This window comes from Gossypium hirsutum, chromosome D11 (assembly GCF_007990345.1).
Source record: "Gossypium hirsutum isolate 1008001.06 chromosome D11, Gossypium_hirsutum_v2.1, whole genome shotgun sequence".
NCBI classification, from domain to species: Eukaryota; Viridiplantae; Streptophyta; class Magnoliopsida; order Malvales; family Malvaceae; genus Gossypium; species Gossypium hirsutum.
In genome coordinates, this window is record NC_053447.1 from 2,120,197 (window position 1) to 2,146,608 (window position 26,412).

General features: G+C 35.5%; 2 protein-coding genes across 3 annotated transcripts; one reads left to right on the forward strand and one right to left on the reverse strand.

Annotated features, from left to right (window-relative positions):
- The first annotated feature begins 17,737 nt into the window (after positions 1-17,737).
- LOC107912217 (3-oxoacyl-[acyl-carrier-protein] synthase III, chloroplastic) lies at positions 17,738-21,827 on the forward strand. 2 transcript variants are annotated; one of them, XM_016840301.2, is made up of 8 exons: positions 17,738-18,297; positions 19,330-19,478; positions 19,661-19,797; positions 20,223-20,328; positions 20,419-20,537; positions 20,795-20,859; positions 20,948-21,149; positions 21,233-21,827. In XM_016840301.2, the coding sequence occupies exons 1-8, from the start codon at positions 18,122-18,124 to the stop codon at positions 21,452-21,454; spliced, it is 1,176 nt and encodes a 391-aa protein (XP_016695790.2). In that variant the 5' UTR covers positions 17,738-18,121; the 3' UTR covers positions 21,455-21,827. The 2 variants fall into 2 exon arrangements, with proteins under 2 accessions (XP_016695790.2, XP_016695789.2); XM_016840300.2 differs by having other exon boundaries at positions 17,752-18,297; positions 20,160-20,328.
- A 47-nt stretch (positions 21,828-21,874) lies between these two features.
- Positions 21,875-25,980, reverse strand: LOC107912218 (vesicle-associated protein 1-2). The gene is made up of 8 exons (XM_016840302.2): positions 25,548-25,980; positions 25,369-25,439; positions 25,135-25,216; positions 24,915-25,030; positions 24,659-24,823; positions 24,517-24,567; positions 22,710-22,787; positions 21,875-22,328 (listed from the first exon to the last, which is right to left on the reverse strand). Exons 1-8 carry the CDS (start codon positions 25,597-25,599, stop codon positions 22,221-22,223), a joined length of 723 nt encoding a protein of 240 aa, XP_016695791.1. The 5' UTR covers positions 25,600-25,980; the 3' UTR covers positions 21,875-22,220.
- Positions 25,981-26,412: the final 432 nt, after the last annotated feature.

The following is a 26,412-nucleotide window of genomic DNA, read 5'->3' on the forward strand; positions in this document are numbered from 1 at the left end:
GAAAGACCAAAAACAGAAAAGGCAGTCAGATCTAAGGTTTTTTTATTGTTCAAAAACTCTCCATTACATATTTTTACATAGCATAAATCTAAAAAAGGAGTTAGCAAAAAAATAAAAAATTTTACCTTTCCGGCCACCGCGTGCGGTGGCCGGCGCCGGCGCCGGCGAGCCTCCGGTGGCCGTCCGGTACCCCCCTTGGCCGGAAATCGCTCCGTGCCCTCCCTCTCCCTCTTTCTTTCTTTTTTTTTCCCTCACCTGGTCTCAAATGAATTTTTTCAAAAAAATTTAGCTTTTATAGGGGACCAAAACGCACCGTTTTGGTCCCCCCCTGTTTAATGATAAAACGACGTCGTTTCGGACGTGGGGCGGGTCGACCCGACCCACACCAGGGTAGGATCCGCGTGTTTTTGAGCGGAAGGGCTATTTGCGCAATTGGCCCTTCCGCATTTTTATATTTCGCAATTAAGTTATTCGTTGTTTATAAATTGACCCTGAAATCCATTACACTTTGCGATTTAGTCCCCCTTCCAACGATGTCGTTTCAAGTGTTTGGACAAATTATTTATTTGATCCCCCATAGTTTAACGCGCGTTCTGATAAGTCCATTCTCCTTTGATTTCTTTCAAAATTCGCCCCAGAGATTTGGTTTTTAATCCAATCTCATCCTTTCTTCATTTTTTACCTTAAATTTCATAATATTTTTGCTGTTTAATTCAATTTTAAATATAAATTGTTATATATATAATATTATTATCATTGTTGTTTTATTATTATTGTATTATATTTAACTATATATATATTTTGTTTCGTTTCTATTATTATATACATATATCATATATTCATTAATATTAATATTTGTTCACATATTTCATTACATATATATAGGTATTTTTGTGTATATGGTATTATTTTCATGTATTCATTTATTTATATCATTTTTTTTAAATAATTATATTAGGCATACACTTGTAAATATCGTGCTATTCGTATATTTCCCATCATCTCATACAAATATTTTTGCATTATTCGTCATACATTTTTTTTCATTTTTATGTATATGTTTTAGATATCACAACATTTATATATTTTCGCATTATGTTACGTATACATTTTTATCTTTACTATTGTGATTATTAGTATATGTTTTTTATATTTATGAATATATCTTTAATACATATAAGTGTATATTTATTATTAATAGATGTTTTCAACACTATTATTATGTATATTATGTGAATATTTTAACATTATATTATATATGTATTTTTATATATTACGCATATATATATACCCCCTTTTTTAAATATTATATATTTTTTACACATATATGTAGATATACGTACTTATACCTATTTAAACATATTTTTTCACACTTCATAATTTTTATATACTTACATATATTTATGCATATTTTACATCATATACATACTTATATATATTCTTTATATTCTTAAAAATGCTTTTTGTATATTTCACATATTTTATAATTCACATACATATATTTTATATTATCACAATTTGTAAATATATATAAACACATTTACATTTTATTTTTATAATACTTACCGATTTATATATATGTATATATTTATCTATGTTTCATATTCTATAATTTATATGCATTTCTTATTTTATGGCTTTAAATTATACATGCATATACATTTTTACATAATTGTATTTATTGTCATCATTGTTATTTGGTGTTTGTTTATTTATTCGTGTACACTTGTGCTTTTTTTAAATGTTAGTTCTATTTATTTGTATGCTTTGTTTATGTAATCGCCTCGTCATTTCATTTTGCCTATTGCATTGTTGTTACTCACTTTACTTTGCTCACCTTGTCGTATTCGTTATTGTTTTGTCAAGCATTGACACTAAACACCAAAAGGAAAATTTTTCTAAATAAGGCAATATTTCGCGTTTGGAAACTCGAGAAAACGTGCCCTAACGTGCTGGGTTTCGATTTCTCGTTTGACTAAATAGCCAAATATCCTCTTAAAGCTTCAAAGTATGGTTTCATTAAACTATAAGGTGATCTTGGTTTCGATGGTTTAGAGTATCGTGTCCTAACGTGCTGGATGTGATATTCCTTCGGAACAAGAGAATCTTATGTTTCAATTCACGATATCAGATTTTCTTTTAAGGATCGTATTTTTTAAAACTCTTCAAATTTTCAATTTTCGACACTAAGACACTAATTAATCAACTAGGTACCAATTTTGGGCGTATCGAGGGTGCTAATCCTTCCTCGTGCGTAACCGGCTCCCGAACTCATTTTTCTGAATTTCGTAGACCAAAATCGTTGTTTTAATAAAATTAAATCATTTATTAAAAACAACCACTTTTTGAGGTGACCCGATCACACCTCGTCAAAAAAGGATTGGTGGCGACTCCCGTTTTTATTCTTTTTTTAAATCCAAGTCGACCCCGTTTTCAAAAAAAATGGTGTCAACAGCTTGGCGACTCCGCTGGGGACTATTTGAGAGTCAAGCCACGTGTTGATTATTTCTTGTCTTTTTGTCGAAAGTTGAAAATTCGATTTAAATTTACGATCCTCTCATCTCTTTTGTTTTGAGTTACATTTGTATCGTGTTCTGTATTTTATTTTATACCTCCGCACATTCCATTGCATGACCGTTGGTCACACCTTTTAAGTGGGAGTGAGAAACTACGCCTTCGTGAGGTTTTCACCTCCGCATGGGATAGTGAATTGCTTCCGGGATACATCCGTACCTATGTCTTCGTGAGATTTTCATCTCCGCATGGCCTTAGGGAAATGTATTCCCCTGAACTGAACTCGGTCCATATGAGCCTATAATGGGTGAGGATCGAGGAATCTGCTGGTTCAGGTACCCTTACTTTAGAACCAAACCACACATAGCGAGCTATAAGAACCCACCGAGATAGAGCTATTCCAGACCCTAGTGCTTACCGAATAGATGCTTTATTTATTATTGTTTACTTTAAATCCTAGATCTAATTTGCTTTGTTTGTGATTGCATGGCATTTTCATTTCAAAAGAGGTGTCGATTCACGTTCAGTATAGATAGAAAGCTTATCATGGAAAAGAGGTTTCTTGATAAAGTAGAAGACAATGCAGCTGTACGATTATGGGCTGAGACGACGTGGAGAGAGAAAGGCGATAGTCTTGCAGAAGGGTACGTATCAGAGTTATGGGACTTCACCCGTATCAGCGTAGTCCAAAATGATCTGCGAGAAATGAAGGAAATATGGGATCAATGGGACGACGGGACCAAGCAGATGTTTTACTGCGATTACGGGGACTTACCTCACCTACTTGGTGTCAAAGTGGACAAGCATTTATTCCGAGCCCTAGCCCAGTTTTGGAATCCTGCTTACAGTTGTTTCACTTTTGGAAAAGTGGACTTGGTGCCCACCGTGGAAGAATATACGACCTTGCTTCGGTGTCCAAAGATTCAAATTGACAAAGCCTATTCTAGAGCTGCTAGTGTCCCAACATTATTAAAAAAATTGATGAGCATTACAGGGATGAGCGAACAGTGGGTCGCTGCCCGGATCCAACAGAAAGGAGACAGTAAATGCGTTCCTTGGAAAAGCTTGCGAGATTTAGTATTAGCACACCCTGATGTGAAGAAAAGAGTGGATGTCTTCGCTCTAGGTATCTATGGTTTGGTAATTTTCCCTAGAGCTTTAGGGCACGTAGATGAGGCCGTCTCTGATTTGTTCGATCGGCTTAGTAGGGGAGTCACGCCCATCCCGGCAATCTTAGCAGAAACCTTCAGATCTCTAAGCGCGTGTCGAAGAGCAGGGGAGGGAAGGTTCATCGGATGCGCACAGCTACTATTGGTGTGGTTCCATAGTCACTTTTGGAAGATGGAGAATGTCTCTTATCGAGTCTTCTCAGAAGGTTATTCCCCGTTGAAGGAACAAGTTGTTACACCAAGACGAGACGACATCACGGAAGAGAAGTGGATGACGATTCTCCAAAATCTTCAGGAGGATGACGTTGAATGGAAAGCTCCTTGGATGGTACCCGACGAGATCCTGTATCGATGTGGTGATTTCAACTGGGTCCCTTTACTCGGAATTTGGGGAGCTGTCGGTTATGCCCCTTTACTCGTATTAAGACAATATAGATCGAGACAGTTCATACCAGCAACACAAGGGTTGGCTCAATGTGAGTTTTCTTATAAGGATGAAAACTACAAGAGAAAAACTCGAGAAATATCTAACGCTTGGAAACAGGTTCACCGAATGAAAATATTTACCATAGGAGCGATGGCAACTTCAGAATATTATGGGTGGTGGAGTAAAAGAGTCAATGACAACATCCCTAAGCCGAGGGAAGATTGCGTTCAATCTATAGAAGAGCATCTACAAGTAGTTCCGTCAGAATTAGAGATCATCAAATGAGACTTTGAGAAAAGAAATTCTGAGTTGGGAAAGAGGATAGAACAGTTAGAAGAAGAAAGAGTGCATTTGGGATTAGACATCGATATCCACAAGCTAGAAGCCGAGAAATTAAGGAAGGGAAAGAACAAAGCTGAAGAGGATTTGGATAGTCTAAAAACAGATTACAAGAAGCTGCGGTTGTCGATGAGAACTGTCGGTCTGGGTAAAACGGCAGAGCAGTGGCGACAAGAGATCAATGAGGAAAAGAATAGGGCCGATCAGTGGGAAAAGAAATTTCAAGATGCTCGAGCTCGAGAAAACGCTTTGGAAAGGAGTTTGTTAGAATGCCGAAATGAGAAGGTAGGATTAAAGGCCAAGGTGGCAGAGCTAGAAAAGTCACTTCACTCGTACCGTAGTCGCAACTCCATGATCGAATTAAGAGCAAGTTTAAATAAGATCGAAGAACTGAAAGAAAAGGTAGAGGAGCTTGAGGATGCATTACACAATTCTGAGCTACGAATGGAGCTTCTTGAAAGGAATAATGATCAATGGCAAGAGCAATTCCATCATTCTCAAAGGCAGATTAGAGATAGAGATTACGTTATGGGCGAAGCTGTGACTCAAGTGCGGGAAGTGGCTGATCATCTGCAAACATTAGCAGTTCAGGCCGATGTATTGAGTTTAAAATATGAGTCAGAATCAAGCCGAGGTCGAGATTTAGCTTGGCTTCTTAGGAAGGTTAAGGCCTTGGGTATAAAAGCGAGGCCGTATATGTAATTTATTTTATGTAAAGAAATTTGCTTTCTAGTTGAGTTTTCTAATGAAATTGAATTCGAATCAATGCCTCTTTTTGCATTCATCTCATACATTTGCATTACATCATATGCAGTAAGTTTCATAAAATGACCCTAATAAAATTAAATTATGACAGTTACCCTGGAAACCAACAAAAATCTAATCAAATATCACTACGGTACTCGTCGCCAAACAAAAGTAATGGATCAAAGGTTGGAAAGATTGGAACAGTTGCAACGAGAGATGCAAGATCAGATGCATGAACGACTGGAAAAAATCCAGCAAGACATGTTAGAATCCCAGAACACTGTGATGAACCAATTAAAGCAGTTATTGGCTGGAGGAAATAACAAAGGAAAAGACCCCGTAGTCGATGCGGGGGAAGATCACGATGACCCTATTTATCCTCTAGGTTTCACCCCGACTAACATTTAAGCACAACCAGAGGTGTACCCACAGAGGGTGCCGGTTACCATTAGACCTCAATATCTGGCTGGTGCCTCGGTACCATTGCATTTTCAAATGGGCTCGGGTTCTAATCCTGGGGATAATCCCACTAATCCTGTGGTCCCGGACCTCGATGATGTGGCAGAAACAGAAAAAACAAGAATGAACCTGCCAAAACAGCTGGAGGACCGATGTAGATGGTTAGAGGAAAAATTTAGAGTCATGGAGAACATCGACTATCATCGCGGGGTTGACGCCAAGGATCTGAGTTTGGTCCCTGATTTAGTACTCCCACCTAAGTTCAAAATGCCAGAATTCGAAAAATATAATGGGACTAGTTGTCCTGAAGCTCATATAACTATGTTCTGTCGAAGAATGACAGGATACGTCAACAATGATCAGCTGTTAATCCACTGCTTCCAGGACAGTTTGATCAGATCTGCAGCCAAATGGTACAACCAACTGAGTCGTGCTAAAGTTAGTTCATGGAGAGACTTGGCGCAAGCTTTTATGAAGCAATACAGTCATGTAACGGATATAACATTCGATCGAATTACGTTACAAAACATGGAGAAAAAGCCTAGCGAGAATTTCAGGCAGTACGCCCAACGATGGAGAGAAGTGGCAACACAAGTCCAGCCACCCCTTTTGGAAAAAGAGGTCACCATGTTGTTTATCAACACTTTGAAAGCCCCGTTCATCAACCACATGTTGGGGAGTGCTACCAAGAGCTTCTCGGATATGGTAATGTCCGGTGAAATGATTGAGAACGCGGTAAGGAGCGGTAAAATCGACACGGGGGAAAGCTTCAAAAGACCAACCCCAAGGAAAAAGGAGGGCGAAGTAAACAACGTAAGCACATATAGCAAGAGCCATTCAAAACCGATTACTGTTGGCCCTCCAAAAATGATAACCACTAGTCACCAAGCCCCCTCGAGGCAGGAACCCAACACAAGGCCCAACACAAGGACTAACACAGAGAGACTTCAGTTCACGCCCATTCCAATAACATACGGGGAACTGTATCAGAAGTTATTTGATGCACACATAGTATCTCCATTTTATCTCGAGCCCATGCAACCTCCATATCCCAAATGGTATGACACGAATGCCCAATGTGAATACCATGCAGGGATACCAGGACACTCAATTGAGAACTGTACTGGGTTTAAAAAGGCGGTGGAAAGGTTCATTAAGATGGGGATTGTGAAGTTTGACGACCCATTAGGACCCAACGTAGCAGCAAATCCGTTACCCAACCATGCTGATAAAGGGGTAAACGCAATAATCGAAGGTGAGAAAAAGAGAATCAAAACCGACATTGCAGAGATAAAAACCCCATTGAGTTGGGTCTGGAGACAAATGATAGAAGGAGGTCTCATCAAACAAGATTCAAAAGAAAGGCCCGAAGGAACGAAGACGTACTGCGAGTTTCATGCTGAAGAAGACCATGACATTCGAAACTGCACTGAATTCAAGGCCTTGGTGCAAAATCTGATGGACAACAAAGAGCTAGAATTTTATGAAGAGATCAAAGGACTTGAAAATGGAGAAGTTTATGCCTCGGAGGAGGGGTCTACGGGAAAGGCCCCAAATCACCCAGTGGTGATTATTTCAAGGCCAACGAGTACAGGATCTGGAATACAACTGGCGCCAAGGGTCATAATCCAAAAACCTGTAGCCTTTCCTTACAAGGATAGCAAAAAGGTTCCTTGGAATTACGACTGCAATGTGATGATCACGGGAGAGGAGAACCCGATAAATGCTTCAGAAGAGGCTAATGACGCAGGTTTCTATACGCGTAGTGGAAAACGTTACGACCTGGGAAATACAAAAAGGGAACTTATAAAAGGAAAAGCCTTGGCGGTTGAACAAAATAAAACGAAGACGACCGGAATTGAACCGTAAATTAACACACCGGTGACTGAAAATGAGGCTAGAGAATTCCTAAAATTCTTGAAGCATAGCGAGTATAGCGTGGTGGAACAATTGCATAAGCAACCCGCTCGCATCTCAGTGCTCGAGTTACTTCTAAGTTCAGAGATACATCGTAATGCGTTGGTAAAAGTGCTAAATGAGACCTATGTCGCTAAAGATATCTCAGTGAACAAATTGGATCGCCTGGTTAACAATATAAATGCCGATAATTTCATATTCTTCAACGATGATGAGATTCCGCCAGGTGGTATGGGATCTACCAAGGCCTTGCACATCACTGCCCGTTGCAAGGGGTGTATACTACCGGCGGTACTCGTGGACAATGGATCGGCCCTGAATGTTTTACCCCTGTCCACATTAAACAGGTTACCTGTGGATAGCTCTCACATGAAATCATGTCAAAATATAGTGAGAGCATTTGATGGCACTGAGAGAAAAGTGATGGGGAGAATCGAGATACCTCTATTGATTGGTCCAAATACATACGAAGTGGACTTTTTGGTAATGGATATTAAACCATCTTACAATTGCCTATTGGGGAGGCCTTGGATCCATTCTGCAGGAGCTGTACCATCGTCACTTCACCAAAAGTTAAAGTTGGTGATAGAGGGTAGATTGGTGACTATAGGTGCAGAAGAAGACATCATTGCATCAGTCACCGATGATACGCCATACATAGAGGCTGATAGTGAAGCGATAGAATGTTCATTCCGATCATTGGAATTCGTAAATGCCACATTTGTCATCGAGATGAGCAAAATCCCAGAGCCTAAGATATCCAAAGCTACGTCAATGAGCTTACAGCTAACGATGGGAAAGGGAGCATTGCCTGGAAGAGGATTGGGAAAATACCTCCAGGGAAGGGTTGGAGTACCGATCCTAGTTAACAAACAGGACCGTTATGGTTTGGGATATAAGCCTAATGCAAGGGAAAGGAGGAAAGAGATGGAGAAAAAGCAAGAAAAGAGAAGAGCACATTTGGGCGGGATAGAAGTCAAATGGGGACCGATGACCTTTCCCCATATATCTAAGACTTTTGTTTCAAGGGGAATTGTCTACCCTGAAGAGAAGGATGAGGTTACAGAAGGAAGGATTGAGAGGTTGGACATCAATGCCATATCCGCAGAAGAAAGGGTGGAAAGGAATTTATCGGGCATTCGTCCTTGCGAACCTGGAAGTGTTTTGAACAACTGGACTGCAGAAGAGATCCCTGTAACATTTAGAACTAATTCAGAGTAATATTCAGAACACTTGTTGCCCTAAGCCTGGGGGTGATAAGAATCTTTTGTAAAAGGCACATGTCCAAAATCTAATTTCAGTGAAAACTTATCATTCAGTTTCATCTTGAGCAAATATTCTTTCATTCTTTTCATTCCCTTTATAATCATAGTATGCATACAAGTATTCTTAGATTCTTTTATTTGGGCCTCCATTTGTTCCAATAACAGGTCTTCAGATATCAACGAGATGAGCGACTCTGTTACTAATTCAGAGTCTCTATTTGGGCAAGACATGAGTATAGATAATCCTCAAGATTTTGAAGGTGACCAAGACAGCGTTTTATCTCCGGATTTGTTAAGAATGATGGAAGAAGAAGAAAAACAAATTCTACCCTATAAGGAGTCAGTAGAAGTTGTGATCTTAGAAGAGGGCAGAGAGGTAAAAGTTGGCGCTTGCATTGCCAAGGAAACAAGGCGAGACCTTGTTGAGTTGCTTCAAGAGTTTAAAGATGTCTTCGCATGGTCCTACCAAGATATGCCAGGTTTAAGTACTGATATCGTGGTGCACCGATTGCCTATAAAGGAAGAATGCAAACCAGTCCAACAAAAGCTTCGAAGGATGAGGCCTGATGTCTTGCTAAAAATAAAGGAAGAAGTCAAGAAGCAATTCGACGCTGGTTTCTTACAGGTGGTCAAGTACTCAGAATGGGTAGCCAATATAGTCCCTGTTCCTAAGAAAGATGGGAAGGTGCGAATGTGTATGGACTATAGAGACTTGAACAAAGCCTGTGAATTCGGATTCAGTGAAGAGGTACTTTGCCTAAAAAAAAAAAAAGGAGAGGCCAAGGCGAAAACCCGCAAAGGGCACCTTGAGACCAAAAGGGCTTTGAATTGAAAACCCAGGAATGGGCAATTCAAATTTTCGATCAAAGATGAGGCATAGAGTAGTTTTGTCTTCTCCGAATTAACGAGAAGGAGAGATGCTACATCTTGGGGCATCAACAAAGTCTTTTAGGACTTCTAAACACAGAGTTTGTGCAGAGAAGCTCATGCTGCGATATCTGGGGCATCTTTTTTTATCTTATTTACATCTTAGCAAAATTTGCTATTTGTTCATTTAAAGCTCTGCTCTCAATAAAGTTCCATCTTATTCATTGTGATAATCTTTTTCATCTTATTCATCTCGTATCTCAGCAAAATTTGCTATCTTGATTTGTTTGTTTAGAGATTTTCTCTCAACAAAATCTCATTTTGTCCATTTTGATAATCTTTTTTCAAGCATTTTTCATTGAAATAACGATTAATGGACTGACAATACACATACAGAAGGAGTTCTGCATATTACTCTGAAAGTTTCTAAATAATACGAGGACCTGAAACAGGACTATTGTTTAGAACTGACCAAACTTAAGGGTTAGAAGCATTGGAGGAAGAATAGTCCAAATTGCATCTATTTCTTTAGGTTTTCTGTCAAAGGTACTGGCTGAACAAGAAGACATCAGTGATAGAACCTTGATGAACAATGAGGAATGACAACCTAAGCATTAAAAATGGATCATTCTCATGACATTCTACAAATATAATACATACACATCTAGTTAAGGAGCGTTTGATTCATTCTGATCATGTCATCCTAAACACTAGGCATAAATAGGTCCATGAAATGGATTTTGCAGGTCATGTTCCCCAGAGAACAGATTAAAAAAACAAATCCTATACCCCTGAAGTTACAGTGGGATAGATTGAAGTCATTAAAGTAGATCTTGTCTTCATATATTGGCGTGAAGTAGATCGAAGATATCAGATCCTATCTTCCTATATTGGCAGGAAGTGGATCGAAGATGCAGATCTTGTCTTCCCATATTGGTGGTGAAGTAGATCGAAGAAAGCAGATCTTGTCTTCATGTATTGGCGTGAAGTAGATCGAAGATATCAGATTCTATCTTCCTATATTGGTAGGAAGTGGATCGAAGATGCAGATCTTGTCTTCCCATATTGGTGGTGAAGTAGATCGAAGAAAGCAGATCTTGTCTTCATGTATTGGCGTGAAGTAGATCGAAAGTAGCAGATCCTATCTTCCTATATTGGTAGGAAGTGGATCGAAGATGCAGATCTTGTCTTCCCATATTGGTGGTGAAGTAGATCGAAGAAAGCAGATCTTGTCTTCATGTATTGGCGTGAAGTAGATCGAAAGTAGCAGATCCTATCTTCCTATATTGGTAGGAAGTGGATCGAAGATGCAGATCTTGTCTTCCCATATTGGTGGCGAAGTAGATCGCAGAAAGCAGATCTTGTCTTCATGTATTGGCGTGAAGTAGATCGAAGGTAGCAGATCTTATCTTCCTATATTGGTAGGAAGTAGATCGACGACGCAGATCTTGTCTTCCCATACTGGTGGCGAAGTAGATCGCAGAAAACAGATCTTGTCTTCATGTATTGGCGTGAAGTAGATCGAAGATAGCAGGTCCTATCTTCCTATATTGGTAGGAAGTGGATCGAAGATGTAGATCTTGTCTTCCCATATTGGTGGCGAAGTAGATCGCAGAAAGCAGATCTTGTCTTCATGTATTGGCGTGAAGTAGATCGAAGGTAGCAGATCTTATCTTCCTATATTGGTAGGAAGTAGATCGACGACGCAGATCTTGTCTTCCCATACTGGTGGCGAAGTAGATCGCAGAAAACAGATCTTGTCTTCATGTATTGGCGTGAAGTAGATCGAAGATAGCAGGTCCTATCTTCCTATATTGGTAGGAAGTGGATCGAAGATGCAAATCTTGTCTTCCCATATTGGTGGCGAAGTAGATCGAAGAAAGCAGATCTTGTCTTCCCATATTGGTGGCGAAGTAGATCGAAGATGCCGATCTTGTCTTCCCATACTGGTGGTGAAGAAGATCGAAGAAAGCAGATCGACGATGGCGGATTTTACCTCCCTGACTACAGTGGAGTACATCGAAGCCGATAACTCTATCTCTCTGCATTCAACAGTGGAATAGAGTGAAGAGCACAAATCTTATCTCCCTAAGCAATAGTGGAGCAGATCGCATCAAGTCTTATCTCCCTAAGCAGTAGTGGAGCAGACTAAAAACACAAATCTCATCCCCATAGAGTCGTAACAGAGTAGATTGAAGCTTAGATCTTATCTTTATGAAGTTACATTGGAGTAGATCGAAGCTACAAGGCATATGTCAGAAAATGTAGTAGATTGAATCTAAAGCTACAAGATGCAGTGGATTGGAAGAAGATTATCTGAACCAGAAGAACACCAATGAAGTCAAGACCCAGCAAGACCAGGCAAAATTGGCCTTTCATTATGTCTTTGCTCCATTCCCGTTACACGACAATGGGCAAAGAGGGGCAGCTGTACAGGCCAATTTTGGGCCTAGCCCAATACCCAAAACCAACACCAGCCCGAAATAGTGAAGCCCGATAAGCCCAAGTCTCCAAATTTTTTGGAAAGCCAGAAACCCTAGGGTTTCTGGCGCCGTTGCCCATACCCTGCTCCACTATAGCGGCCCTATACCCCCACGCGTCTGACACCAGCTGCCACCGCCCAAGCATCTGCCACCACCGCCCATGCCCACTTGCTCTGCGAAACCTGCAAAACAACGAAGAATAGAGAGCAAAAATAAGGCTATAAAAGCCGAAACAAGCATGTAAACACAGGGGGATTTTTCTTTTCATTTTTCAACTGTAATACTACTTAAGAATACAAGAAAAAAGCAGATTCAAGCGAGAAAGACCAAAAACAGAAAAGGCAGTCAGATCTAAGGTTTTTTTATTGTTCAAAAACTCTCCATTACATATTTTTACATAGCATAAATCTAAAAAAGGAGTTAGCAAAAAAAAATAAAAAATTTTACCTTTCCAGCCACCGCGTGCGGTGGCCGGCGCCGGCGCCGGCGAGCCTCCGGTGGCCGTCCGGTACCCCCCCTTGGCCGGAAATCGCTCCGTGCCCTCCCTCTCCCTCTTTCTTTCTTTTTTTTTCCCTCACCTGGTCTCAAATGAATTTTTTCAAAAAAATTTAGCTTTTATAGGGGACCAAAACGCACCGTTTTGGTCCCCCCCGTTTAATGATAAAACGACGTCGTTTCGGACGTGGGGCGGGTCGACCCGACCCACACCAGGGTAGGATCCGCGTGTTTTTGAGCGGAAGGGCTATTTGCGCAATTGGCCCTTCCGCATTTTTATATTTCGCAATTAAGTTATTCGTTGTTTATAAATTGACCCTGAAATCCATTACACTTTGCGATTTAGTCCCCCTTCCAACGGTGTCGTTTCAAGTGTTTGGACAAATTATTTATTTGATCCCCCATAGTTTAACGCGCGTTCTGATAAGTCCATTCTCCTTTGATTTCTTTCAAAATTCGCCCCAGAGATTTGGTTTTTAATCCAATCTCATCCTTTCTTCATTTTTTTACCTTAAATTTCATAATATTTTTGCTGTTTAATTCAATTTTAAATATAAATTGTTATATATATAATATTATTATCATTGTTGTTTTATTATTATTGTATTATATTTAACTATATATATATATTTTGTTTCGTTTCTATTATTATATACATATATCATATATTCATTAATATTAATATTTGTTCACATATTTCATTACATATATATAGGTATTTTTGTGTATATGGTATTATTTTCATGTATTCATTTATTTATATCATTTTTTTAAATAATTATATTAGGCATACACTTGTAAATATCGTGCTATTCGTATATTTCCCATCATCTCATACAAATATTTTTGCATTATTCGTCATACATTTTTTTTCATTTTTATGTATATGTTTTAGATATCACAACATTTATATATTTTCGCATTATGTTACGTATACATTTTTTATCTTTACTATTGTGATTATTAGTATATGTTTTTTATATTTATGAATATATCTTTAATACATATAAGTGTATATTTATTATTAATAGATGTTTTCAACACTATTATTATGTATATTATGTGAATATTTTAACATTATATTATATATGTATTTTTATATATTACGCATATATATATATACCCCCTTTTTTTAAATATTATATTTTTTTTACACATATATGTAGATATACGTACTTATACCTATTTAAACATATTTTTTCACACTTCATAATTTTTATATACTTACATATATTTATGCATATTTTACATCATATACATACTTATATATATTCTTTATATTCTTAAAAATGCTTTTTGTATATTTCACATATTTTATAATTCACATACATATATTTTATATTATCACAATTTGTAAATATATATAAACACATTTACATTTTTATTTTTATAATACTTACCGATTTTATATATATGTATATATTTATCTATGTTTCATATTCTATAATTTATATGCATTTCTTATTTTATGGCTTTAAATTATACATGCATATACATTTTTACATAATTGTATTTATTGTCATCATTGTTATTTGGTGTTTGTTTATTTATTCGTGTACACTTGTGCTTTTTTTAAATGTTAGTTCTATTTATTTGTATGCTTTGTTTATGTAATTGCCTCGTCATTTCATTTTGCCTATTGCATTGTTGTTACTCACTTTACTTTGCTCACCTTGTCGTATTCGTTATTGTTTTGTCAAGCATTGACACTAAACACCAAAAGGAAAATTTTTCTAAATAAGGCAATATTTCGCGTTTGGAAACTCGAGAAAACGTGCCCTAACGTGCTGGATTTCGATTTCTCGTTTGACTAAATAGCCAAATATCCTCTTAAAGCTTCAAAGTATGGTTTCATTAAACTATAAGGTGATCTTGGTTTCGATGGTTTAGAGTATCGTGTCCTAACGTGCTGGATGTGATATTCCTTCGGAACAAGAGAATCTTATGTTTCAATTCACGATATCAGATTTTCTTTTAAGGATCGTATTTTTTAAAACTCTTCAAATTTTCAATTTTCGACACTAAGACACTAATTAATCAACTAGGTACCAATTTTGGGCGTATCGAGGGTGCTAATCCTTCCTCGTGCGTAACCGGCTCCCGAACTCATTTTTCTGAATTTCGTAGACCAAAATCGTTGTTTTAATAAAATTAAATCATTTATTAAAAACAACCACTTTTTGAGGTGACCCGATCACACCTCGTCAAAAAAGGATTGGTGGCGACTCCCGTTTTCATTCTTTTTTTAAATCCAAGTCGACCCCGTTTTCAAAAAAAATGGTGTCAACAATAGAATTTTTTTAATTTTTTAATTTTTTTTAACATAATATCATCTTTTAAAAGCTTTACCTTTAAATTTTGACTTTGTTTTAAAAAGTAAGAATAAAAATATAATATAAATTTTTCATAATTTAGTATTTGCACTTATATAACAATTTAATTATATTGCTGACTTAATTTTGAGTAATATGTCAAACAAATTTGATAATTTAAATTTAGAATTCAATTTTTTAGCAGTTAATTTTTCAGTTTCTCGAACATCACTTAAATATCTATATCTATATCTATATATATGAATCTTAAAAATAAAAGCCATAAAAATGAAGTAAAAAGGCATTTTTTAATGTTATTAGATTAAACCAAGTAACACAATTTATCCTTATATAATGTGCTTGATTGAGTTGATACGATAAGCCACCTCAAAATCATTTCAATATCAACTCAGTTATAGAAAATATTTTTTAATTAGATTTTAATAAAGAAATGAATATTGATATAATAATGGTTTTTTTGCCTTTTTATTATTTTTATATGAACTATTTAAATAAAATAACTAAATATGAGATGTCTAGAAATTAAACTTGAGCCTAAAAAAAACTCATTTATAAATATTTTACTACTCCACTTATGATTTAGTTGTTAAATAAGTTGTTTATAAGTATAGTTTTAATAGTAATTTCTTCTTTATTAAATATCATAATAGAAAGAAAAAAAAGAGATAATTTTAATGGTTAAAACATGCATTAAGCTATTTTTTCACGCATTAATTAACTCAATCTGCCGATTAGACTTTTAATAATAACAATATCAATAAATAATATTAATTGATTTTAAATGATGTTTAATATAATTATTTTTTTTGGATCTTTTTCACCGTATTAGCCATGATCTCTTTCTAATTATTTAATAATATTTCAATAAACTTTTTCATGTCATTGACATGTAATTTTGGTAAATTTTTTACTTTGAATCCCGAATCTAGAACCCTGACCCTAAATCTTGAACTCGGGTCTCAAACTCCAATCTCACTTGGATTTAAGGTTTAAGATTCAGGTTCGGAGTTTAAGGCAAAAATTTACTTAAATTATGTGTTAATGACATGAAAAGATTTATTAAAATATTATTAAATAATTAGAAAAGAACTTTAAATGAAATGATGGGAAGAATTTATAAAATAATTTATTGTGTGAATAATGATGTTTATTAGAGAAATCTCTCATAAAACAATAGAAATTACAAGTAAAAAGAAAAAGAAATAAAATCAAAATCAAATAAGCCCTTGGCCTTAATTTTTGTTCAAAAACTAGGACACGCTAGTAGCTCAACAAACTTCCAATTTTTATTGTTGGATTCGGTAGGCGTAGATTAGATATTTATTGTTTTTGAATTATAAGAGAAGGGGAATAATGTGACATTTGAAGTGATGATTATTTCAACTTTAGATATATATATATAATTTTATCATTGGTTGGGATTAAGTAAAATAAGTTTTAATATTTTAATATTTTTTATGACCTAAAAGTTACTATTGGAGCAATATTGTATAAAAAATTATAATAATTGGTCATATTCTATTATTAATTTTTGAAGTGAATTTAATTAATTTATTCTAATTTCGTCAATTTCAATTTTATATTTTTTGGATTAATGAATTTTATTTTTTAACTTAGAAATTTCAATCATGAATTCAACTATAATTAAATATGTTAAGTTAAATTTCACTACTAATCTCTTAAGTAATAGATTTAGTCATTGTTCACCAATTTATTTATTTTAAGTTTTTATACTTTCCAAAATTTCAATTCTAATTCAAATAAAAGTGATTAACTCAAATAAAAGTGATCAATGTGTGTGTGTGTGTTTTTTTTTTAAAAATATTATGTGAAACTACAATATGTTTACCACCAATAACGTTTGCATCAGACTGTATTGGATGGTCGGATTAGGAACTAGCTAGGGTATTTGTTTGGATAATGGCATTGATTTGGTTGGATTAAAAATCGGTATAGACTAGTTGAACTAACAATTGAATCGATTGAATTGTTTTTTATTTTTAATAATTTTCAATCGCACCAACCAGACCGATAAATTGATGGCTTGATTGGTTCTAAAAACATTATTTACCACAGAATCTAACTTAAAGGATTTAATTGATTAAAATTAAAATTTTAAAAATATAAACTAAAAATGAGTAAATTAAATATCTATCTATAATATATACATATATATAAACATTTGACCAAGCACTAAATTCACATTTAAAAATAACTATAACATTTAATTTAGAATTATTAAAAAAGTTAAAATAAAATAGAAATTATGATAATTATTACAGATTTAAAAATAATTAAAGAAGGACTTACTAATTTTAAAATAATGTAATTATTTGAATAGAACTCTAAGAAAAAACATATAATAAAATATTGTGACAATTATAATTATAATTTACAATTATTAATTAAAAATTTTGACGTAAATAAAAGTTAGACTAATTTTATGGATCTAAAATAGAGTTATTGCTCGAATGAAATTTAAATATAATAATTAATTATTATTTTGTATAATTTTACTTTAAATTAATTAAATAAAGTTAAACTATTTTATAAAAGGAATATATTAAAAATACTTTAATTATTATTTAAAAATATTATATTATAATATTTAAAATAATATATATTTTAATTATAATCAATAATTCAAATAAAAAATATTATTTTAATTCGATAAAAAATATATTATAAAATATAATTAAATATTAAAAGCTAAAAACTAGATAGAAAACTTACTTGTAAAAGAAGCATACTCGATCTGCCTAATTCCTGCCCAACACTTGAATTGAATCGCTTCACTTGCAGCTTAGAAACAAAAATAATGGGTAATGATGAACTACTTTGCATGACTAACATATACCCTTTTCTATGGTGAGACAAAAATCAAAGACTGGCATTGGATTTTTCCTCATTATTGGTCTGCCCACTTCCTTTTTTTCCCTCTTTTTCTATCTTCGGACTTTCCAAAGATCTTCTCCTACAACGACCTCAAATGAAAGCTTTTGTTGCCCTCAAGTTTAGCTGAGAAATGATCCATTAACCTTTTTCTCTTCTTTTCCCCCTTTTTTTTTATTTGTAAAGTCTGTGTTTTGTGTGGGTTTTTGTTTAAATGGCCAAGGCATCGGGTTTTTTCACACCGAGCCTGAGGACAAAGATTCGACCTTCAATAGGCGTTTCTCGATCTGGGTTTTGCTTATCCGAAGGAATCTTTAAGAGGGTAGTGTGCTCGAGTGGTATTGAAAGTGCGGGGACGCATGTTTCCTCTTCTCAATCTCGAATACCCAAGTAAATTTTCTTATACTTATTTCATTTGATTCTTGTTTGATTCTTGCCTTGGATGATTATTTCTATGGCAATTGAGTTGTAAAGTCTTTTTGAAGAAGACTATAATTTTACTGGGATTTTGTGGTTTGCATGTTACAGTTGAGATGTTGAAGGCTAAATTCTTGTTGCACACTAGCTAGAATCACATTCGATGAACAAAGACTAGGATCTCATTTGAGGAAATGGGTTCATGCATTTGAGGAATTTACTTGGTTAAATTTCAAAGATTAGGATCTCATTCGGTGATTAGCTGAAATTGTTGGTCCACCTAGTGTATGCAATGGTAGCTCTGCATATATGTCTTTATTTTGGTATGAACGAGATGTTTTAGATTTGCATGTTCTTGTTTCTAGCTTAATTAACAGTTAATGAAGCTTTGCATCAAACTTAAGAATGATACTTTGAAATAATCAGCAGCTTCCAAGAGCTTGATGCTGAAGTAGTGTCTGTTGTTATCTATGTATACATAGAGGAAAATTTGCCTTGGATTATGAGATGAGAATAGAGGAAATCACGAGATGTTTGTGGTTTGCGGCATTTGGATAAAGAAATATTCCTCTGTTACAAGTTAATATCCACACGCTTTACTTACATCGATTAGCTTGAGATTAATATGGTTAGAGTTCTGATACATAAGTTTCCTAGTTGCTATATAGATTGGTGCATTCATCTTTTGGTTTATTTTGTCTCTGGGAGGATACCTTAATGATTGATAGTTCCCCATTTTAAGCATTGTGTTTCTCTTATAACGGCGATCAAGAAGCCTTTCAGGAGTCTGGGGATTAAGATAAAGCAAAATGTTGTATGTAAACCCCTTTTGACACTGAAGTTTCTGGAATTCTCATGTCAAACATCTATGCCTGTTATTGGCGTTTACTGTTATTGAGATGGAGCTTTACTTTTATTTGTTTATTTACTTTTCTCCTATTGAAAGATAATGACTTTCCTGACTTGCATTCTACTTTCCTATTTATACCTCCCAAAAAAGTACAGGCTTGTCAATAAAGGCTGCAAGCTAGTTGGTTGCGGATCAGCGGTGCCATCTCTTTCAGTCTCCAATGATGATCTTGCAAAAATAGTTGATACTTCTGATGAATGGATATCTGTCCGCACTGGAATACGAAACCGTCGGGTTATTTCAGGTAACAGTTCTATTGTAGACTCTTTTGCTGGCATTTCCTGCTTGCCATTGATGTGAAATAAACTCCTAGCTTAAAACTTGATTATTTTAATTATTTACAAACGATGGATGCTTACTTCTCTTTTGATTTGCCATCCCTAATGTCACTGTGGAGGAGATTCCTATTAACTGTTGTTCTTACAGGAAAGGAAAATTTAAGAAACCTAGCGGTTGAAGCGGCAAAGAAAGCTCTTAAAATGGCAAATGTTGAACCTGATGATCTTGACCTAATCTTGTTGTGCACATCTACTCCCGAAGATATTTTCGGTGATGCTCCAAAGGTATATGGAAATGGGGTGATATTTATCACAGAATCTATTAGGGAGGCTTTAATGACTATAAAATTTTTATACTTTATGCCCTGAGTTGCATGTAGGTTTCTAACTCTAGGATTGCATGGTTCCATGTCATTTTACAGAGAAGACTGCTTCTAAATATACTGAGATAAACAGGGAATTTAGAATTGAGATGTCCTTGTTATATTGATTTTATCAAGCATTGTAGGCATAAACTTGATAATTGCAAAAATCCCTTCTAAAAAAAGTTTGGTTTAAGACAACTGTTTGGCTATATGGATTTAGTCTATAATTCAAGCAGAGGTTGCTTTTCCGTGAACTTCACTCGTCGTCGGTTTTGTTTGTAGGTCTTGATACTACTAGATGCTTATTTAAACGGTAATTTGTTTATGTTGTGGCAATCTTGTAAGGTCCAAAGAGAGCTTGGCTGCACAAAATCTCAACTAGCTCATGATATTACTGCTGCATGTAGCGGTTTTGTGCTGGGTCTCTTCTCAGCTTCTTGCTACATTAAGGGTAATGAATTTGTTTGCTTTGCAGCAAGGAGGTCTTAAACCATGCCATTAATGTGTTACAGAACTAAAGTTTTACCTTTGTCAATTACAGGAGGTGGTTTCCGTAATGTTTTAGTAATCGGAGCTGATGTTATGTCTCGATTTGTTGATTGGACCGATAGAGGAACATGCATTCTTTTTGGAGATGCTGCTGGTGCTGTTGTACTTCAGGTAATACTTTCATACCTTCTATCATAAGTTCACTCTTTTCCGTATTACACATTCTAGTTTCTGATGCACAGATTATCAGCTTAGTCTCTCTACTTGCGTGTGGTGTTTCTGTCTTCCAGAGAACTTAATAATTGGCTTAATTAGCTTCTTTATGAATATGAAGTTACTTTTACAGTCATTTGTACCATTATCATATTTGTCATATGAAAATTTTCTTCCAGAACAATAGTTACCACGTACATACTTCTCTTCTGTAGGCCTGTGATGCTGAGGAAGACGGTTTATTAAGCTTTGATTTGCATAGTGATGGTGAGGGTGCAAGGTATGTGCTTCTCTTGCGGGGTTCAAAAAGAAAAAAAATTGTATTGTTTTGTATGAGGAATTTGACTGAGTTGTCATTCCTGTCGCAGACATCTCGGTGCCCCCATAAACGACAATGAAAATGGTTCAGTGTTAGAGTTTCCTCCAAATAGGCCCTCTTATGCTTGCATACAGATGAATGGCAAAGAAGTTTTTCGCTTTGCTGTCAGATGTGTGCCGCAATCAATTGAGTCTGCCTTGGAAAAAGCTGGTCTCACTGCATCTAATATTGACTGGTTATTGCTCCATCAGGTTGGTATATATCATTTAGGTGTACAGAGAGGGTACAGATTTTATTTTCATCCTAATACACCATTCCTTTGCTAATAATTCAGGCAAACCAGAGGATTATTGATGCAGTCGCAACACGTTTAGAATTCCCACCAGAAAAGGTCATATCGAATCTGGCAAATTACGGCAACACAAGCGCAGCATCCATTCCTTTGGCATTGGATGAAGCTGTTCGAAGTGGAAAGGTGAAGCCAGGCCATACAATCACGGCTGCAGGTTTCGGTGCAGGTCTAACTTGGGGCTCTGCTGTTATTAGATGGGGCTGAAAAAACCTGCCAAATTAACCAAGTAGAACGAAAGACAGATTCCTTGCAAAGAGCAGCACTTGAAGCCCCACCTACCTTAACGGAAAAGCTCACAAATAATCTGTATTTGCGCCTGCATAATCTCAACCAGCTCCATTTTGTTCATTCGAAATTGGCTACATATTCTAGTTGTTAGCACTGCAAAATAAGTATTTTTTTCTTCAAGCACTTTTTAACATTTACATTTTCAATTCCTCTTTTATAATGTTGTAATGATCACTGTTATAGTAAATCCTCTTCAACCCCTTGAGTCAAAACATAGGCATAAGTGTATCGCAGCAACATTTGTTGAGTTCTTTAATCAGAAAACAGTATAAAAACGTCTTCAAAACAATACTTCAATCTGGTTATGTTCTGTAATGATAAATGAGAAACAAATAGTAAAAGGCAAAAAAAGACCACCTGAGTACAATCATTAACAGTTTCTAGTGAGAATCTGACAAATTTAACAACAAAAAGAAAGGAATAGGAAGATGATGATGATGATGTGATGATAAATTCACTGGTTTAAGTTATAGAAAGAATGCATGTTAATGAAAAGTGCGACTAACAAATCCACACCCACCTTTTAACAAGTTTTTGCTAATGTCACAAAACTAACAACTAATAAAATGCACCAGCCCAAGACCATTTTTCCCCCCTTCCCTTTTCCTTCACCATACTTGTTCAGATGAAGGAAAGGAGAGGGAATATATGCAGTAAGATTGTCGGAGATAGTTGCTTCTGACTATTTTTTCATGATATATCCCATAATTATACCGATCAAGCCGATGAGGATGACAACCATGAACGACACGCCACTGCCACTTTTGCTGCTTTGACGCTTCAAGAGCTCCTAACATTTTTAAAATCATTTTAGGTAAGAAGTTTCCATGATAATAAAAGTGAGGTACATGTTTCAGTGGTAGAAGAAATATTTCCAAGTTTTCAGCTGCATCATAAACAACTATAAACAAGATGGCATCCATTAAAGATTCATGGGAGGGAAGTCGGTATCGGGTCATGCTAAGGTCGGAGAACAAGGAAAAGAGATTGACATTGACTCGATTTTGAAATAAAGGATCAATGAATTTATGGACTTTAGTCATTCAGAACAAAAAAGGGCTGGGAATCATATAACATTTCAGCAAAGCCAAAGAGCACTTCTGTTGATCTACAAATTAATCATAAAAATAACTACAATCCATGAGGTAAAGTCGCGGTTTATTCCACTCACCAGTTCTTGGCGAAGCTTGTTATTTTGTTGAATTGCACTATTTTTTTCTGCAGTCAGCTTTGTTATAAGAGCTCTTGCCTGCAATTATAGAAAGTATTATTATACTTCAGATGCGTCAACATCAAATGCAATATACGTAAATGATAAAAGAGCTTCATGCCCTGGTGCTGAAAAAGCTGGCTATGCATGCACATGAACAAGGGAAAAAATTGACAGGGGGCGGGACCGGGCCTTACCCAACTTTAGTCCCTCGCAATAATTAAATATAATCATGTTAGCATTTTTGTTAATTCAAAAAATTGCATTTTTTATCCCTCTCAAATGTCAAAATTTAAATTTAAGCTTTTTCATACAAAACTATTATCTTTGGCCCCCAAAATTTTTTAAATTCTATCTGTCCCCATCACACAATTATTGGTTTTGCCCTGGATAAATTGGTGGTCGATCTCTTCCAAAATATCTTCTCCCTTTGTCCAACTTATGGAATGGAATAGAAGTTTCACCATAGAAACAACAAATCCATACGATGGGCTTGTGGGCAACCTTCAGCATGTTTTAAAATTATTATTTTTTCTTTAAGAAGAATGATAGCAATATAGAGTTAGCGCATCATTTATTAAAGTGCTGGGATTCCTTTTTTTCCTTTTCCCTTTTCGCCATTAACTAAAGTGGTGATTAATCCTCAATAAATAACAGGTGGTCAAATAAGAAAGTAGCTCACTCAGACTCCCAAGACTTTAGTTCCACTATAAGCAGCAAAACGAACTTACTGCAACAGAAGTAAAAAAATTTTGTACATGAACAACAGTGTATGCTATATTCCCTAAACGAAGTTCAAATTTCCAACATAAAACAAATGTAACACTCCCCAAAATAATTTCTAGATGATCAATTTATCAAAAAAGTGTATCATAGACATTAAATTCGGCCCCTAAAAAGCTATGACAACCATCTAAACACAAGTTTGAATCAGCACATCCTTCAATATCAACATAATCCTAGTTCCTCTTAACCAATAATTACATTCAATCTAAAAATACTAGCTTCCCAGCTTTGCATTCAGATACAATCCATTAGTTATATCTAAGATAATGGGAACTCTTACAGATTATCACCAACACCTGCAATCTTTGCAACATTTATATGGTCGATGTTGTAGATGTAGGACTCTTAATAAAACTTCTTTTATTATTTTTAGAAGTTAGGTAGGACTCTCATGATAAAAGAACTGCTTTAGGACTCTTAGAATAGCAGTTGTGTTTGGTAAAACCTTATTTAGTTCATATACTCTATTTAATTATTGTAATATCTATTAAAAAGGGACCTATGCAATAATAAAAGGTAAGCAGAATTTTTATCAGAAACCTAAGAGATCTGAGTCTCTCTCCAACGAGTCTTAAGGTTTCATAAAAAAGATATGACTAATTCATTTGGCTCCAGTACACCCAAAAGTCCCAAATTGCTGAATGCTATCTTGATGGATGAGGTACCTAACTTGAGAAAACTTGGGCCCTTACAGACTAAAGAACCACAGATTTAGACACACAAGCTCAGTAAGATAACTAGTAGCTTATATATTTAACTCTCAAATATTAGAATAACTTTTTTTTGTAAAGGAATAAAAGCTGACTCTCTTACCCTGGCCATCAATTGAGCAAGCGAATACAAATACCTAACCTAAAAGCATGGACCTTATTATCTAGACTACCAAACATGACCATTATCGACACAAGACAAGACAAATCAAAATAAAGCGTGCATATGCAGCAGCACAAAGTGACATAGAAAATACAGAATTCAACTTTACCTCAAAAGATTTATCTTGAGCTTCAAGCCCCTCAGAGAATTGTTTTGCGGCCTGCATTCAGAACAAAATGCACACTATTAGCATTTGAAAATAAAGTACACTGAAAAAGAGAACAACAAAAACATATCCAGCAAGCTCTCACCGCAGCAAACTCAGCAGCATTTGCATGCCCATTGTCAGAAGCAGAAGCTCTTGGTGGAGACCCTTCTTCTGAACCTTCACGTACAGGTGAAGGTGGTTGAGGTGGAGAAACATAAACCACTCTCAATTTGCACTCCTCAACCACATGCCCAGCTTCCTTGTTGAACTTTAAAAGGAAGACTCCCATAAGTCATAAATTGTAAAAAAACAAAGCAGTAAGTATTAAGCAAAACAGTGTAATACAAACAATTACATACCATCTCTGCAGTTATATCCTTTGCGAATGCACCATCATTTACCTTTACACTTTGAAGGAGGAATTTGTCCCTGCATTGCATATCAGGAGGAGCCTCTTTTTGTGCTTGCATGGTAACTAAAATTAAAACCAACAGTTCTTTTAGAAGTAATCCCGAACCCAACAACGATAAAAACAAGAAAGCCGCAAACTTTCAAGCAAATATAACTCATTTAATGTACCAATAACATCGCATGTGGATCGAGGCAAAACGACCCCCGTATTGGGACGAACGCAGTACTTCTTTGGATTTGTCGTTTTCACCTGAAAACAGAATCAATTAACTAAAAAGGAAATCTAAGATTCCAAAATCTGAGATTTAAAATTATAATTTCAAAATTTCAGGTTCAAATACTTTAATCATGATATCACTCAGCAACCATCGAATTAAGAAATTAGAAAATGAAGATGAATACCTTGAAAGCTACATAATTATCAGTTTTATTCGACAATTGAAGAGCACACGAGATCTGCTTCCTCAGCTCAACTATTCACCAAAGCCACAACACGCACAAAAAAAATCAAAATTAAACCCTAGGAAAAACAAACAGAAATCTTAGATCCAAGAGAAATAAAAGGGGTAAAAGAAAGTTACAAGGAAACTTCAGCTCTAAAGGGTCGATGCTGAGAAGGTCGGCCGTACTCATTTCGAATCAGCAACTTCAATTCAATTTAAAAAGAATAGAAGAAGAAGAAGAAGAAGAATCGCTTTCGAAGGGATCTGAGAAAGAAAAGAGGAATCACAAAATTTATCTGTTTGGCGTCTTTTCGGAAAACAAGATTTGGGCGGAGAGATCGAGAGCAAAACAACAAAATCTTTAATTATGGCGTTTGCCGATTTTTTCTCTGTACTTAATTTATTAGCAGTACCTTCTTTATATATTATTTTAATTTATTAATTAAAAAGAAGATTGAGAGTGATGGAGGGTGAAATAGTGAACGTGCGTCGAACACGAAAGGTAAAGAAAGAAATATAGGGGGAAGTAAAGTAAAGTATTGCCCCCTTATTATCTTAACTTAAAAGTTCTCTTTTTATTTGGGTAAACTGCAGCCAAAGTCATTAAATTATTAATAAGTTCACACCTTAGTTATTCAACTTTAAAAAGTTACAAAATGGTCACTGAATTATTTGAAAGTTTTCATTTAAATCAATGAGCTATTTAAAAGTTTTTATTTAAGTCACTAGACTGTTAAGTTTTTTTAAGAAAAAGCTTCAGCTAACGAGCTCCTAGCGACGATTTGATAATCGGTATTATGGATTAGTGTCAATCGACGAATAGAAGAACATTCCTTAAATTCAAGTCGATTTGATAGTCATTGTCAGAGATCAGAGAAAAAAGTTGATTGAATTTTAATTTGTAGATTTATAACATTCAAAGTTGTTTCATAAAAAAAAAACCTAAATTGTAAAAGAGAATGTGAAGGAAATCTTTCAATTGGTGTAGTGTGTAGGCAGTGCA